This window comes from Callithrix jacchus, chromosome 12 (genome assembly GCF_049354715.1).
Source record: "Callithrix jacchus isolate 240 chromosome 12, calJac240_pri, whole genome shotgun sequence".
NCBI lineage: Eukaryota > Metazoa > Chordata > Mammalia > Primates > Cebidae > Callithrix > Callithrix jacchus.
The window spans coordinates 28,535,075-28,551,783 of record NC_133513.1 but is presented as its reverse complement, the minus strand read 5'-3'; the positions used below and the strand labels follow the sequence as shown (position 1 = coordinate 28,551,783).

At 48.2% G+C, this 16,709-nt stretch overlaps 1 protein-coding gene across 5 annotated transcripts in view; it reads left to right on the top strand.

Annotated features, from left to right (window-relative positions):
- The window catches only part of GSG1L (GSG1 like), a 279,871-nt gene that overhangs the window by 98,221 nt on the left and 164,941 nt on the right, over window positions 1–16,709 (top strand). For 4 of the 5 annotated variants that reach the window (XM_035267255.3, XM_035267254.3, XM_035267253.3 and 1 more), the window contains exon 2: window positions 3,409–3,456. The exons of the other annotated variant lie outside the window; for it this stretch is intronic. In XM_035267255.3, the coding sequence (XP_035123146.1) occupies window positions 3,409–3,456 (48 nt within the window). The remainder of the gene's footprint in view (window positions 1–3,408; window positions 3,457–16,709) is intronic. 5 annotated transcript variants of the gene reach the window in all.

The following is a 16,709-nucleotide window of genomic DNA, read 5'->3' as shown; positions in this document are numbered from 1 at the left end:
CCCCATTCCAGCAATATGACATTACACGAGGTTTAGAACAATTCATCCAAAATCCATCCACTCAAAACAACACTTTTTATTTTGTTTTATTTGTTTGAGACGGAGTCCCGCTCTGTCACCCAGGCTGGAGTGCAGTGTCATGATCTCAACTCACTGTCACCTCTGCCTTCCAGGTTCAAGTGATTCTCCTGCCTCAGCCTCCCAATAGCTGAGACTACAGGCATGTGTCATCATGCCCGGCTAATTTTTGTATTTTTAAATCAGAGATGGGATTTTTCCATGTTGGCCAGGCTGGTCTCAAACTCTTGGGCTCAAGTGATTCTGCCCTCTCGGCCTCCAAAAGTGCTGGGATTATAGGCCTGAGCCACCACAGCTGGCCAACACTTTTTATTTTAATCCTCCCTTCTAGTTCTTGGCTGTCAGCAAACATCTCTTTCAGTGGGTTATACTCTCAGCATCTCTAATGTGCTGTGTCCCAGGCTGGTCCCTCAGCTGCCCTGGGCCTTATCATCTTTGTCTGTAATGAATGGAAGGCATGAGTCCTCCATCTCAGTACAGAGCACTGTGGGTGAAGCCAGAATGCTGGAACCACAGAGCAGGATTCACCCATGTGTGGCCTCATGATTCTTCGGAAGGAGTGACATAAATAAGAGAGGAGGCACCTCCTTGACTCGACACTAAATACCCTTTGTGATCTGACCCCTGCCTTCCTTCTCAGACTCATCTCCCACCACTGCCTCCATCTCTGGCTTTGCATGATACAGGGCTGGCAGGAGGTTCAGGAGTCCAAAGGGGCTTCAAGAGACCTTCTCAGAGAACTTAGGAAGCTCCGAGCAGACAAATGAGTTGAGAATGCTGAAAGCTTCTAGATCATTTTGATTCTTCAACCCACATTGGTTCCGTTTTGACCCAGTCTGTCTTTGTTGGGACCAACAGTAACATCCTGAAGCCAGGAGTTGCAAACTCATCCTAAAGTTCATCCAATCTAGCATCGCAAGGGCCATCCAGGTGGTTCAGGCAAGGCTAGGGCAGAGCAGTGGTGGATGTGGGGACTGTGGCAAACCCAAGAGCTTGCAGCTGCCTTATCTGAAGGAGGCACAGCTGCCCGGCTCCATGTGATCGTTGCTGTGTGGGGTTGTGGGCTCAGCACAGCCAGATCTTCTGATTCTTTTTTGTTTTGTTTTTTGAGACAGAGGCTCCCTCTGTTGCCCAGGCGGCAGTGCAGTCGTGTGATCTCGGCTCACTGCATCCTCCGCCCCCTGGGTTCAAGTGATACTCCTGCCCTAGCCTCCTGAGTAGCTGGGATTACAGGCGTGCACCACCATGCCCGGCTAATTTTTGTATTTTTAGTAGAGACGAGGTTTCACCACGTTGGCCAGGCTGGTCTCGATCTCTTGACATTATGACCCGCCCACCTTGGCCTCCCAAAGTGCTGGGACTAGAGGTGTGAGCCACCGCGCCCTGCCCAAAACATAATTTTTAAATTAAATTAAATTTTATTTAAATTTAAAACTTTTGGCAGGATGCAGTGGCTCACGCCTGTAATCCCAGCACTTTGGGAGGCCAAGGCGGGCGGGTCATAACGTCAAGAGATGGAGACCAGCCTGGCCAACATTGAGAAACCCCATCTCTACTAAAAATACAAAAATTAGCTGGGCATGGTGGTGCACGCCTGTAATCCCACCTACTCAGGAGGCTGGGGCAGGAGAATTGCTTGAACTCAGGAGGTGGAAGTTGCAGTGAGCCAAGATTGCACTCTAACCTGGGTGACAGAGTGAGACTTTGTCTCAAATACAGTACAATACAATATGATACAATACAATACAATATTTAATTTTTGTGGATACATAGTAGGTGTATATATTTATGGGGTACATGAGATCTTTTGACACAGGCAAACAATCCAGTTACACTCTTAGCTATTTAAAAATGTACAGTTATTATTGACTACAGTACCCTGTGGCGCTAGTGAATAGTAAGTCTTATTCATTCTTTCTGGTTTTTTTGTACCTATTAAGCATCCCCACTGCCCCCTCAATCCCCTACTACCCTTCCCAGCCTCTGGTAACCATCCTTTTACTCTCTACATCTGTGAATTCAATTGATTTGTTTTTTAGATCCCACCAATAAGTGAGAACATGCAAAGTTTGTCTTTCTGTGTCTGGCTTCTTTCACTTACCATAATGACTTCCAGCTCCATCCACGCTGTTGCAAATGACAGCATCCCATTCTTTTTCATGGCTGAATGGTACTTCATTGTGTATATGTCCCACATTTTCTTTATCCATTCATCTGTTGTTGATGGCTAGGATGCTTCCAAATCTTGGCTCTTGTGGAGAGTGCTGCAATAAATACCACAATTTTTAATCAATCAATCAATTTTTATTTAGGAAGGGGCTCATCAAGGCAAAATGGCCCAAGGCATCCGATGCCTCACTGTGGCTGTGGATGCTGATCTGGACATTTAATTTCCCTCTAGCCTTTGAGGAAACAATGTAACATTCAAGAAAGTTTAAAGCAATTTGTTCAAAATCCATCCACTCTAGCACAACACTTTCTTTACTTAAAATCCTCCCTGCCAGTTCTTGGTGGTCAGCACATTCTCTTTCAGTGAGTTGCCATCTCAGTGCCAATAACTTGCACCCGAGACTCACACACTCAAAGGCAGGCTCAGAGGGTGACCGAGGGCCCCATAGAAAACCCAGGTGCTGTGAGAGTTACAACTGCAGGAGTATGTTCCAGGCAGGGAACAGCATGTGCAAAGCCATGGCGGGAGTTACAACAACAGGAGTATGTTCCAGGCGGGGAACAGCATGTGCAAAGCCATAGCAGGAGGCTGCACAGGGGTGTAGAAGGAACAGGGGCAGAGGGAGAGGGGAGCGGGTGGACAGGCCCATCATGGCCCGTTCTGGGTCCACACAGGGGAATTTGAACTTTCTCCTTTGGGAAGTTGTCAAAGAGTTTCAAACAGGAGTAAGTTTTGTGTATGTGTGTGTGTGTGTGTGTGTGTGTGTGTGTGTGTTGAGCGTGATCAGAGCTGTGTTTTGCAAAGATCCCTCCAGCCATAGCATGGAGAATGAATTGGAGAGGGGCCAGAGTGGAGGCCTTGGGGGGCTGGTGAGGAGGAGTGTGGATTCCAGGGGGAGGCTGTGGAAAGGGACCCAGTTGCTATTGTGGAGGTGGAAGAAATAGGCCTGGATGGATGGGGTCAGGCGGTGGGAGAGTTGGTGGTTTTGCCATCCAGATTTCTGGGATGTTGGGCTTCTAGGAATCAGGGCTGGAGAAAGAGGCCACTGGGCTTGGGTCAGAGACACTGGCTTGCTCCAGGACTCATGGGACAGGGGCAGGCAAACCTCGGGAGCCCATGTATCCTCTCGCATTCTGAAAACCTTTCTCTTCTTTTCAAAGGTGAAAAATGTCGCAGCTTCATTGACCTGGCCCCGGCGTCGGAGAAAGGTGAGTGTGGCCCCAGCTCAGCTGTGGCAGCTCTGCCCTCTCTGGGGACATCTTTCCTGCCTTGGTGCTCCCCAAAGCCCTGTGATAGCGCCTCCTTCAGCACCTCTGGCCAACAGGTCCCTGGAAGCCAGATACCCTGTGGCAAAACCCTGAGTGTCTTGGGCTCTCATAGAGTGGGAGAGGCTGGTGGAGGGGGACTGTCTGTCCTCCCTGTCTGCTGGAGTAGTCTTCAGCGTCACCACCATTCCATTCCTTCCAGTGCACTCTGGGACTGACTGTGGGAGGGTTGATGGGAGTGTGGACATTTGGTTCAGGCAAGATCGGTGTTGGAGTTTGCCTCCAGCTGTAGGATTTGACCTTGGGGGAGGGAAGCCAGGTACCTGGCCTCTGTCATGGCACAGGTGCGGGGAGAGCCAGTCAGACTGGATGATGCCATGCAGAGAGGGCTCACTGGTGTTCAGTGCCCGACAGCAGAGGTTCTGAGCCCACAGAGATGTTCAGAGCTGTGTAAGGCAGTGACTGGATGATCAAGAGCAGGCCACAGCTTCAGTGGAGGGATAGCAGTCAGGATTAGGTCTAGCGGCAAGTAATAGCGACCTCAAATAACTGATTTCAATGGAGAAATTTATCTCCTTTATAAAAGTTTGAAAGTAGGCAATCCAAGGTGGCTCTGCTCCATGAAGTCCTCAGGATCTTGGCCCCTGCCGCCCTCTCTGTTGTCCCACAGCCTTTCTCTTCATGGTCTAAGATGGCTGCCAGAGCACCAGCTATTGCATCTGCATTCCAGGCAGCAGGATGCAGGAAGGGCAAACTCTAAGGTTCCCAGAAGTCACCCCACAACACCTGCATATATCTCCTTGACCAGAACTAGTTACATGGTCACACCCAGCTTGAAGGGTGGCTGGGAAGTGTGGTCTTTATCCTGGGAAATGCTGTGCCTACCTGGAAGTGAGGGGTTTTGTTATTATGGAAGAACAAGAGAATGGACACTGGAGGAGAACCTGCCACAGGGACATAGGGGAGCATGGCTGCCTACCCCCTGCCACGCAAGAGAAAGGCTACCAAGAGAGAAACATGGATGCATGTCTCCTCAGGTAGCCTGGAGATTAGGAGAGGGCTCTGGGCTTAGAAGTCAGGGGAGGGGAAACTGAGGCAGAAGGGCACCATGTGTCATGGAGGCTGTTTTGCAGACACCATCTTCCTGGAGTGCTCCAGTCAAATGGCAGCTGGTGAGGTTGAGGGGCAAGAGACAGGGAACCCACAGGGCCCTTAGTTCCCAGAAAGTGACGAGGACTCCCTCACCCCACCCAGCATGGTCTTGGTAGTCAGGACTGCCTCCTCCATTTCCTTGATGTCACCACAGCTGTGTCCTGTTGAATGACTACATGTGGCTGTCTCCAAAGCATTTGGTTGGGCGGCTCGAGCCACAGCTTCCAAGTTGAAATCACTGGGAAACATGATGATGCGGCCACGGCATGGCTCATATTTGTTGAGCAGTTACTATGTGCTGGATACAGTGGCAAGCACATTACAAGCATCAACTGAGAAACCTCCCCACAACCCCGTGAGGAAGGGGCTGTCCATCTCACTCCCACCTTACAGTTGAGGAAACCAAGGCTTGGGGAGATTAAGTCACTGAAGTCTCACATCTCATGAGGGGCAGAGCCGGGTGAAATCCAGGCCCAAGCTTGACACCTCTCCATTGTTAGTAGCCCTCTGGGATGTACATCCCATAATTCCCAAGGCCTTGGAGCTCTGGGTCAACTTTGCTCCAAAGCTGGCTTCCAGGAAGCAGGGCCTGTGTGTGTGTACATGTGTGTGTGCATGTGTCACGGGTGAGGGTGAGGGTGCGTGTGCACGAGCGGCTGCTCCTGTGAGTGTGCGTGTGTGCCTGTGGATGAGCAGGGTGAGCGTGTGTGAACACTGGCATGAGGTGTACACATGCGTACACAGAGTGCAGGTGCCTTGTATGCCCATGCGTGCCTAGGGTGCGCACACACGGGTTGTGTGCTGGTATGAGTGCATGTGTGGACGTGAGCACATGTGTGTGTGCGTGTCTGTGTACGGTGGCAGGTGGGTGGCCTGTGACCCTCCCAGAAAGTGTCAGGTCTTTATCTTGCTTCTTTTACAAGAGCCCCAGAGAGGTTGTATCTTTGCGTTTTACTGGCCTTGTGGTTTTACTTTTAGGGTTTGGCAGCCACACTGAGAACCTTCTGGCTGTGTATATAAAAATATTTACAAGGAGGCTGAATGGCCTGGGTTTGTCACTGAGGGGCTGAGCGATTTTCATGTACTCGCTGTCTCTCAAACACTGTAGCTCTCACTTGGGGTCGGCAGGGTTTGGTCCAAGGCAGCCCGTGTGGCCTCTCCCCATATATCCAGGTCCAGCCCTTCCAGTAGACACCTGCAGTAATGTGGCACCCTCAGACCCTTCCATTTTCTCCCTGCCACGCTCATCTTCTCTATTTCACAGAGGAGCCCGAGGGCAGCGAGATGACGGACTTGTTCCCAGCCACACTGGGAGTGTGGGGTTGGGTGTCTGCACCCAGCTGTGTTCTCACCCAAGGGATACTCTTTCCCCCTGTTATGGCTCCTGCACCAGCTCCCTCTGGGACCTCCCTCCTGGTGTCTTTCTGGTCCGCCACATATAATAATCACGACACTGTCACTGACTGGCCTTCAGATAGTACTGACTGTGTGGCACGTGCATCTGAGAACTTTGCACACATTGGCTCCCGTAATCCCCATTTTACAGGTGAGGAAACTGAGGCACGGGGCAATCATACAGCTGGGAAGTGGGGGAACTGGAGTTTGAACCTGAACAGGCTGGCTCTTAAATGCCTGGTTCTCCTGCTAGAAACCTGAGGGCTTCTGAGGCCTGGGGGATACCAATCCCCGTTTATCAGCTGAGGTCCAGTGAGTGCTTCCCTTCCTGCCTCCAGCTCCTCCCACTTGGCAAACCGCAGGCACCGTTTCAAGATTTCAAGACCCTTCTCAAATGCCACTTCCTCATTACCATTTTCTCCAATGCCCTCTTGTCCCTGCTTACCTGCCTTTTGCCTCCTGGCAAAATATTTTTCCGTCATCAGCTTCTTAACATAGCATCACACATTTTTCTTTGTTTCCCTGACTATTCTAGTTTTGTGATTTACGTGGGAAATGTCTTTTATGTTTTATGCTAGCCTAAGCTACAGCCATTTCTTACCTGGATTCCTGCCACAATCTTATAAGTGGTTGCCTCCTTTCATTCTTGCCCCATGATTTACTTGGTATCCCGAATGATCTTTATTTCTTATTTTGAGATGGGGTCTTGCTCTGTTGCCCAATCTGTAGCTCACTGCAGCCTCTAACTCTTAGGCTCAAGCAATACTTCTGCCTCAGCCTCCTGAATAGCTGGGACTAAAGGTGTGAGCTACCACGCCCCATGCCTGATGCCCAAATGATCATTTCTTTCCTTCCTGCCTGCCTGCCTTCCTTCCCTCCCTCCCTTTTTCCTTCCTTCCTTCCTTCCTTCCTTCCTTCCTTCCTTCCTTCCTTCCTTCCTTCCTTCCTTCTTTCTCTCTCTCTTTCTTTCTTCTTTTCTTCCTTCTTTCTCTCTCTCTCTCTCTCTTTCCCTCCCTCCCTCCCTCCCTTCCTCCCTCCCTCCCTCCCTTCCTCCCTCCCTCCCTTCCTTCCTCTCTTTCTTTTGAGATAGTTTCATTCTGTTGCCCAGGCTGGAGTGCAGTGGCGTGATCTTGGCTCACTGCAACCTCCACTTCCCGGGTTCAAGTGATTCTCCTGCCTCAGCCTCCTGAGTAGCTGGGATTACAGGCATGCACCGTCATACCTGGCTAATTTTTTTTTTTCGTATTATTAGTAGACATGTGGTTTCATCATGTTGGCCAGGCTGGTCTCAAACTCCTGACCTCAAGTGATCCTCCACCCTTGGCCCCCTAAAGTGCTGAGATTACAGTTGTGGGCCACCATGCCCAGCCCAAAATGATCTTTTTAAATCATATGTCATATCATGTAACTCCCTTGTTTAAAACACTCCCATGCCTTCCATCCCACTTGGTGTCCTCACTGTGGCTTACAAGATCTTGTGTGACCTGGCCTTGTACCTAGGATCTCATCTCCTGCCGTGTTTGCCCCTGACTCCCATACCTCAGCTCTCTAAAATCTGTGCTGCTCCTTGAATCAGCCACGCTGGTGTGTGCCTCAGGGCCTTTGCACCATCTGTTCCCAGCTCCTGAACACAGTTCTGTCAGTTCTCTGCATGGCTGGTCCCTTCTCATTGTTCAGGGTTTGGTTGAAATGTGGCCTCTTCAGGGAGGCCTTCCTGGAAGATCCTCTCCGGTGCTCCCACTCCTCCAGCCAAGCCCCTCTCCACCCCCTTTGCTTGTTTTCTTTCCTATTTTGAGACAGAGCCTTGCTCTGTCACCCAGGCTGGAGTGCAGTGGTGCGATCTCGGCTCATTGCAACCTCCACCTCCCGGGTTAAGCAGTTCTCCTGCCCCAGCCTCCCTAGTAGCTGGGATTACAGGCACCTGCCACCACACATGGCTAATTTTTGTATTTTAATAGACACAGTTTCACCATGTTGGCCTGGCTGGTCTTGAACTCCTGGCCTCAGATGATCCACCCGTCTCGGCATCCCAAAGTGCTGGGATTACAGGCGTGATCCACAGCACCTGGCCTCCCTTCACTTGTTCAATTGCCTTCACATCACTTATTCCTCTGTGAAATCACATTATTTATCCAGTGGCTACTTGACCAGTGATCATTTCTCCTAATAGACTGTCAGCTCCACTAGGGCAGGGACTTTGTCCTGTGCTCAGGATTCACCGTATTCCCAGTGCTTGGAGCAATGCCTGGCACGAGAAGGTGCTCCAAAATGCTTGTTGAATGAATAAGAAGTGAATCTTGATTCTAAATGTTATTATTATTTTGATTTTTTGAGACAGAGTTTCACTCTTGTTGCCCAGGCTGGAGTGGAATGGCACGATCTCGGCTCACTGCAGCCTCCACCTCCCAGATTCAAGCAATGCTTCCACCTCAGCCTCCTGAGTAGCTGGGATTACAGGCATGCACCACCATGCCCGGTTACTTTTTTGTATTTTTAGTAGAGATGGGTTTTCTCCATGTTGGTCAGGTTGGTCTCAGACTCCTGATCTCAGGTGATCCACCCCCCTCAGCCTCCCAAAGTGCTGGGATTATAGGCACGAGCCACCGCGCCCGGCCAATTCTAAATGTTATTATGAAGGATAGGAAAAATCGGTGTTTTTCGTAATCTCACACTCTATTCAACACAACACTTCTGACGCCAGATGCTTGGGGATTCCCTCCCATACACCAAGCCAGTCTCTAGTGGGTACCGGCTGGGTATCTTCTAATTCAGTTGAATTCTGACATTCTACCTGGAGGTAGCTCCGATCCTGCGCGTTAGTCCTGCAGCATCTAACCCTCAGGATCGGATGCTACCTCCAGGTAGACTAAGAGCTTAGTCCCACAGGACCGACCCCCACTTTCAACGCCAGTTGCAAATCCCAGGTTGTGACCTGTGCTTCTGACCAACTGGCTATAAATTGGGGTTTCCACGCCCCGCCCCTTGGTTCAGTACATTTGCTGGGGTGGCTCAGAGAACTCGGAAACCGTTTACTTATGTTTGCTGGTTTGTGATGGAGGAAGCAGAGGAACAGTCAGATGGGGGATGTATGGATAAGGTGGGGTTGTGGAAGGGGCATGGAGCTCCCATGACTTCTCTGGCACCTTCATATGGTCATCTACCCAGAAGGCCCCTGATTCCCACCCTTTGGGTTTTATGGAGACTTCGTTATACAGAAATGATTGATTACATCACCGGCCACTGATGTCAACTCAACCTTTAGCCCCTCTCTTCTCCCTGAAGGTTGTGAGTGGGCCTGAGAGTCCCAACCCTCTAATTCTGCCTGTGCACCCTATCCTTTTTTTTTTTTTTTTTTGAGACAGGGCCTCACTCTGTCTCCCAGGCTGAAGGCTGCAGTGCAGTGGCACCATCACAGCACACTGCAGCCTCGGCTTCCCAGGGTCAGGTGATTCTCCCACCTCAGCCACCCAGCAGTAGCTGGGACTACAGGCGCATGCTACCATGCCAGGTGATTTTTTTTGTATTTTTTGGAGAAACAGGGTTTCGCTATGTTGCCCAGGCTGATCTCAAACCCCTGGACTCAAGCAGTCCTCCGGCCTCAGCCTCCCAAAGTGCTGGGATTACCGGTGTGAGCCACTGCACCTGGGCAAGTGCACCCACTCCTGAGATCTAGGAAACCCCAACCACCAGCCATCTCATTAGCACACGTAAGGCACTCTCATCACTCCGGAGGTTTCAAGGGTTTCAGCAGCTGTTTGCCAGGAACCATGAGACCACATGGATATGGTTTTTATTATATCACAGTGTCACGATTATACACACTTGTTATAGAAATTTTAATAACCCCAGGTGGGCTAACACCTGTAATCCCAGCACTTTGGGTGGCTGAAGGGGGCAGATCACCTGAGGTCAGGAGTTTGAGACCAGCCTGGCCAATGTGGTGAAACCCTGTCTCTACTAAAAATACAACAATTAGCCAGGCACGGTGGCACACACCTGTAATCCCAGCTACTTGGGAGGCTGAGGCAGGAGAATGCCTTGAAGCGGGAGGTGGAGATTGCAGTAAACTGAGATTGTGCCACTACACTCCAGCCTGGGCAACAGAGCAAGACTTAGTCTCCAAAAAAAGAAATTTTGATAAACCCAAGTGCATAAATTACAGGTGAAAGTCTCTTATAAACCCACCCTTGGGTATTTAATATGAATGGTTTGGTTTTTCAGCTCTTGAAAAAAAATGTACACACATATACATGTACATACACATATTCGGTACATATGAAATCACGGTTTGCTTTTCATGTCAGTACATAGAACGCGTCTTTATCTTGAAACAAGTGTAGGATATTCTATCACATGGTGACTGATACAGTTTTTTTTTTGAGATGGAGTCTCACTTTTGTTTCTTGTTGCCCAGACTGGAGAGCAGTGGCAAGATCTCGGCTCACTGCAACCTCCACCTCCCAGGTTCAAGCGATTTTCCTGCCTTAGCCTTCTGAGTAGCTGGGATTACAGGCACCCACCACCACACCCTGCTAATTTTTGTATTTTTAGTAGAGATGGGGTTTTACCAAATTGGTCAGGCTGGTCTCAAACTCCTGACCTGAGGTGGATCTGCCCGCCTCTGCCTCCCAAAGTGCTGGGATTACCAGAGTGAGACACTGCACCTGGCCTGTGACTGAGATAGTTTGAATGTGTATTCCCTCCAAATCTCATGTTGAAATGTGACCTTCAATGCTGGAGGTGGGGCCCAGTGGGAAGCATTTGGGTTATGCGGGTGGCTTGTTGCCTTCTGCTAGGTAATGAGTTCTCACTGCATTAGTTCACACTGGAGCTGGTTGTTCAAAAGAGTATGGCACCTCCTCCCCTCTCTTTCTCACTCTCTCTCTCTTGCCATGTGACATGCCTCCTCCCCCACCGCCTTTCACCATGAGTAAAAGCTTCCTGAAGCCTCACCAGAAGCCAAGCAGGTGCTGGCGCCATGCTTGTACAGCCTGCAAGAACTGTGAGCCAAATAAACCTCTTTTCTTTACAAATTACCCAGCCTCAGGTACTCATAGCAATGCAACATGTGTTATCATGTATTGACACGCATTTAAACCAGACTCTCTAGATGATCCAAACAAACGTTTAAAATGTGCTTGTGCATTGACACCTTTGTTTGGATCAGAACTGCACTTGAGCATTCTGTATCATATTATAGCTGAATAACAGTGACGTGTGCACATCTCTCTCTGCCTCACAAGCCCTGGGCCCTTGGTGGGTAGCAAAATTTCTTATGTACCTCTGCGCCTCCAAGTCCTAGCCCAGCACTGGAGAACCACTGGCAAGACAGTAAATTAGCACTCTAACAAAGGTCTGTACAGCAGATTGTGCCAGGAAGAGAAGAAACGGATCAAAGATGCCCGAGCAACTTATGAAGATAAAATGTACGAATGCAGATCAACAGCAATGCCTCCAAGTTGTGAACGTTTTTTTTCTTTGAGGTGGAGTCTCGCTCTGTTGCCCAGGCATGATCTTGGCAAACTGCAACCTCTCCTTCCCACATTCAAGTGATTCTCCTGCCTCAGCCTCCTGAGTAGCTGGGACTGCAGGCATGCACCACCACACTCAGCTGTTTTGTATTTTTAGTACAGAATACAAAATATGGGTTTTGCCATGATGGCTAAGCTGGTCTTGAACTCCTGACCTCAGGTGATCACCACCTTGGCCTCCCAAAGTGCAGGGATTACAGGTGTGAGCCACTGCTCCCAGCTGATGTTGCAAACTTGATACTGAACATGCAGAGAAGTTTCTCATACTTCCTTGTCTTTCTCCGTAAGGCGTCCTTTGTCTCTTAAAACCTCAGTCATTTATTCACTAGGACAAGAATCTCCTACCAAATAATTGTGACCCACAGGATTATCTTAAAACCTGGTGCATTCATTGGTCAGTGAGACCCACAATAATGTTATGTTATGAACCATCAAACAACTCAGTAGCATTCACGAAGTTCTTTTTTTGCTCACATGTCTGTGGGTTTTCTTGGGTTTAGCTAGTGTAGAAAGGCTTGGTTCCAGGATATAGGCTGGGCTCAATCTGCCCCACTTGTGTCTGTTCAGGTAGAAAGGAGAGCCTACTAAAGAGCCTGGTTTAAATGCATGTCAATACATGTTAGTCCATGTGGCATTGCTATACGTACCTGAGGCTGGGTAAGTTATAAATAAAGAGGTTTATTTGGCTCACAGTTCTTGCAGGCTGTGCAAGCATGGCGCCAGCACCTGCTTGGCTTCTGGTGAGGCTTCAGGAAGCTTTTACTCATGGTGAAAGATGGAGGGGAGCAGACTTGTCACATGGCAAGAGAGAGAGTGAGAAAGAGAGGGGACGAGGTGGCAGGCTCTTTTAAACAAGATTGGTGGAGCTATTTTCATGGTAATGACAGAAATGCAAGATGGGAAGCCAATTGTACAAGCATATTTTAAACCTTTGTTTGGATCATATACCCCAACATACCCTTCATTGGCCACAGCCAGTCCCATGGCCAAGTCCAGTATCAATGGGGCAAGACGTATACAACTCACATGGAGGTATGGGTGGAATGTTTGAGTGAATGTTTGCTGGTCAGTGTATAAGTGACCACACCTGGACCTGACCACAGGTCTCAAGGATGGGTGGCTGCTGGAACCAGCCTGGTCATGGGTGTGAGACTCATTAATTTGCTTGTCAAGGTCTCCTGGTCATTATCAGGATCTTTATTTCTCCCAAAGTGACCTAAATATTTGAGTATTTATTTATTTTTTTATTTTCTTTTTCTTTTTCTTTTTAAATTTTATATGTCCAATGCCCACTCAGAGAGTATTTACTTATAACCTGGTTAGCATCAGGCTGCTAAATGCTCTATTACTTCTTCCTGCTCTGAGATCAAAGAACTATTTTATGTGCACAGCTTTTGGTCAACTTGCTGGTTAAAAATAGTTAACTATTAATTAACATGAAAACTTCCAGATTAGCCAACTATCATTAAACTTTCTCATTTCAAAAGGAAACTGTTCATCCTTTTTGGAAGTTATTGGCAAACATGTAAATGTTCTCTTGATGTCTTCAAAGACAACTGGCTAATCATAATAACTCTCCCTCCTTTTTCCTTTCCTTTCCCTGTCCCTTCCCCTCCTGCTTCCCTTCCCTTCCTCTCCCACTTCCCTTCCCCTTCCCTTCCCTTCTTTTCCTTTTCCCTTCCCTTCTTTTCCTTTTCCTTTTCCCTTCCCTTCCCCTTCCTTCCTCTCCCTTCCCCCCTTCTCCTCCCTCCATTTCCCTTCCTTCCTCTCCCTTCCCCTCCCTTCCTCTTCCTTCCCCTCCCTTCCCCCCTTCTCCTCCCCTCCATTCCCCTTCCTTCCTCTCCCTTCCCCTCCCTTCTCCTCCCCTCCTCTTCTCTCCCCTCCCCTCCCTTTCTCCTTCCCCTTCCCCTTCTCCCTCCCCTTCCCCTTCCCTTTCCCTTCTTTTCCTATGGAGTCTTTTGACCTCCAACCCCATTCTGACTCAATGATTATCTAGGGCTGTTATTCTGGAAGCCCCTTTTACCACTATTTTGACATTTCCTCCCCTCTCTCATGTTGAGTCCACTGCTTCCTGAATCCCAGGTAGTCTTTCTGGGTTAATTCCTTATTTTGGGGAAAAACATCTTCCAGTAACTTCCTGAGAAAGAGAGCATGGTTGAGACCCTTCATGTCTCATGTTGTCTTTATTCCTCTGTCACCCTTGACTAGATGTTTTGCTGGGCATAAAATTTTAGGTTGGAAATAATTTTCCCACAAAATTTGGGAAGCGTTGGCTGCTCCCTTGTCTTCCAGCCTCCAGTGTTGTTGAGAAGATCAATGTTATTCTGATTCTTTTGTGTAATTTGATTTTTTCCCCTGTCTGGAAGCTTTTAATATCTTATTTTCTGTTCTCATTTTTTATTTTCCATTTGCATTTTTATTTATTCCTCAGATATTTATTCAATTTTTATCTTTCAGTCAGTCAACTTTTAAACTTTCTGCAGTCATAGTTTTAATTTTAAGAGCTTTTTCTTGTTATAGGAATGTTCTTTTTTATAGTCTCCTGCTTTTGTTTTACGGACACAATATCTTCTCATATTTCTCTGAGGACATTAATTTTTTTTAAGTTTGCTTCTCTACCCTTTAATGTCTCTGTTTCTTCCAAGTTCCTTTGCCTATTTTATTTTTATTACGACCCCTGTCTTTTATATTGTTTTCCTGAAACATCTGATGTTCTTTTTTTTTTTTTGAGACAGAGTTTCACTCTTGTCCAGGCTGGAGTGCAATGGCGTGATCTCAGCTCACTGCAACCTCTGCCTCCCAGGTTCAAGCAATTCTCCTGCCTCAGCCTCCTGAGTAGCTGGGATTACAGGTATGCGCCACCACGTCCAGCTAATTTTGTATTTTTAGCAGAGATGGAGTTTCTCCATGGTGGTCAGGCTGGTCTCGAATTCCCAACCTCAGGTGATCTGCTCACCTCAGCCTCCCAAAGTGCTGGGATTACAGGCGTGAGCTACCGTGCCTGGCTGATGCTCATGTTTAAGAGTGAGGTGCATATTTACTATTTTGAAGCTCAAGGTGCAGTGGAGATGGGGAGAATATTGGCCAATCATCTGTGTTATAAACCCTTTATCCAAAAGTTCATCTGGGCCAGGCATGGTGGCTAATGTCTGTGATCCCAGCACTTTGGGAAGCTGAGGCAGGAGGATTGCTTGAGGCCGGGAGTTCCAGACCAGCCTGGGTAACATAGTGAGACCCTCGTCTCTACAAAAAATTTAAAAATAAAATTAGCTGGACATGGTGGTATGTACCTGTAATCTGAGCTATTCAGAAGGCTGAAGTGGGAGAATCGCTTGAGCTGGGGTCGGGGGTGGGGTCAAGGTTGCAATGAGCTAGGATTGCACTACTGCACTCCAGCCTGGGTGACAGAGCAAGACCCTGTTGCAAAAACAAAATGAAACAAAACAAAAAGTTCATCTGGTCAACCCAACCCACTGTCACCAGGCTTTTTCTCCTGCACTGATCAGCTTCCCAAAGAGGAACCCTCCCATCTCCAGTGTCTTAATAAACTCAGCCACCAGCATTCCGGGAATCAAATAGGGCCTGGGGCCTGGGGGACATCTCAGTGGCACATATGTAGACTTTCACTTAATTCTTGGTTTTCAGTACGAAGCTCAGCTGGGCCTGGTGCCTCTATTCCAAGGATTTTCTCAGTTTCCCTGTGGCTTCCTCCATGCAGGGAGTCAATTCCCGGCCTTCTCTGACCTGCTAAGTCATTAACCACCTAGCCATGACATTTCTAGCTTTTAAAATGTTGCTGCAATCTTTTTTTCTGTTATCTCCTCTCACATCCTCTTTGTTCTGAGGATTTATGACTTTCTTCTTCCTCAACTGTAATGAGTGGTGGTGTTGAAAGAGTAGAGATTAGCCTTTGGTTGAGCCGTAAGTTTAATCCCAGGTTTGACTTTGTAAACCCAAGTCTCTCTCCTGAGCACAAAATTCCACCTCCAACTGCCTCCTTGGACACCTCCTCCTGAGGGCCCCCAGAGATTGCAAACTCAGCTGGTCCACAATAGAAAACACTTGACCCTTCTTTATCCATTGTCCTGTCTTCACCATTATCTGCTCTGATTCCCAAGCCAGGAACCAGAAGGTCATCCTCAACTCTTTCCGAATTCAATTATTTGACAAGTTCAGTTGCTTTTGTTTCAGAAATATCTTTGTTTGTTTGTTTTTTGAGATGGACTCTTGCTCTGTCACCTAGGCTGGAGTGCAGTGGTGTGATCTTGGCCCACTGCAGCCTATATCTCCCAGGTTTCAGCCATTCTCCTGCCTCAGCCTCCTGAGTAGTTGGGACTACAGGCATGCACCACCATGCCTGGCTAATTTTTGTATTTTTAGTAGAGACGGGATTTTACCATGCTGGCCAGGCCAGTCTTGAACTTCTGACCTCAAGTGGTCTGCCCACTTTGGCCTCCCAAAGTGCTGGGATTATAAGCCTGAGCCATCATGCACAGCCTGTCTCCTAAATATCTTTTGCATCTGTGCCTCTTCTCTGTCTCCACTGCCACAGCCTCTTTCTGCTTCTCATCACATCCCTCCTGCCATGACAATAATCTCTCAGTTGGCCTCCCAGAGTCTGGTCTGTGCTGCTTAAAATCCATTCCTCAATGCCCATCCACACACATAATGGAATACTATACAGCAGTGAGAATAAACAATGTACAGCCAGGCATGGTAGCTCACACCTGTTATCCTAGTGCTTTGGGAGCCCAAAGTGGGAGGATTGCTTAAGGCCAGGAACTTGAGACCACCTTGGGCGACACAGAAAGACCCTGTCTCTACAAAAAATTTTAAAATTAGCCCAGTGTGGTGACACACACCTGTACTCCCAGCTACTTGGGAGGCTGAGGCAGGAGGATCACTTGAGCCCAGGAGATAGAGGCTGCAGTGAGCTACAGTCATGCTGCACTCCAGATTGGATGACAGAGTGAGATTCTTCTCTAAAAGAAAAAGAAAGGGAAAAAATACCGAATAGGACTGCTCATGACATGGATGTTAAGTAAAAGAAGCCACATTCAAAAGAATGCATTCCATATGATTTCATTCGTGGAAAACTGGAAAATGCAGAAGCCGCAT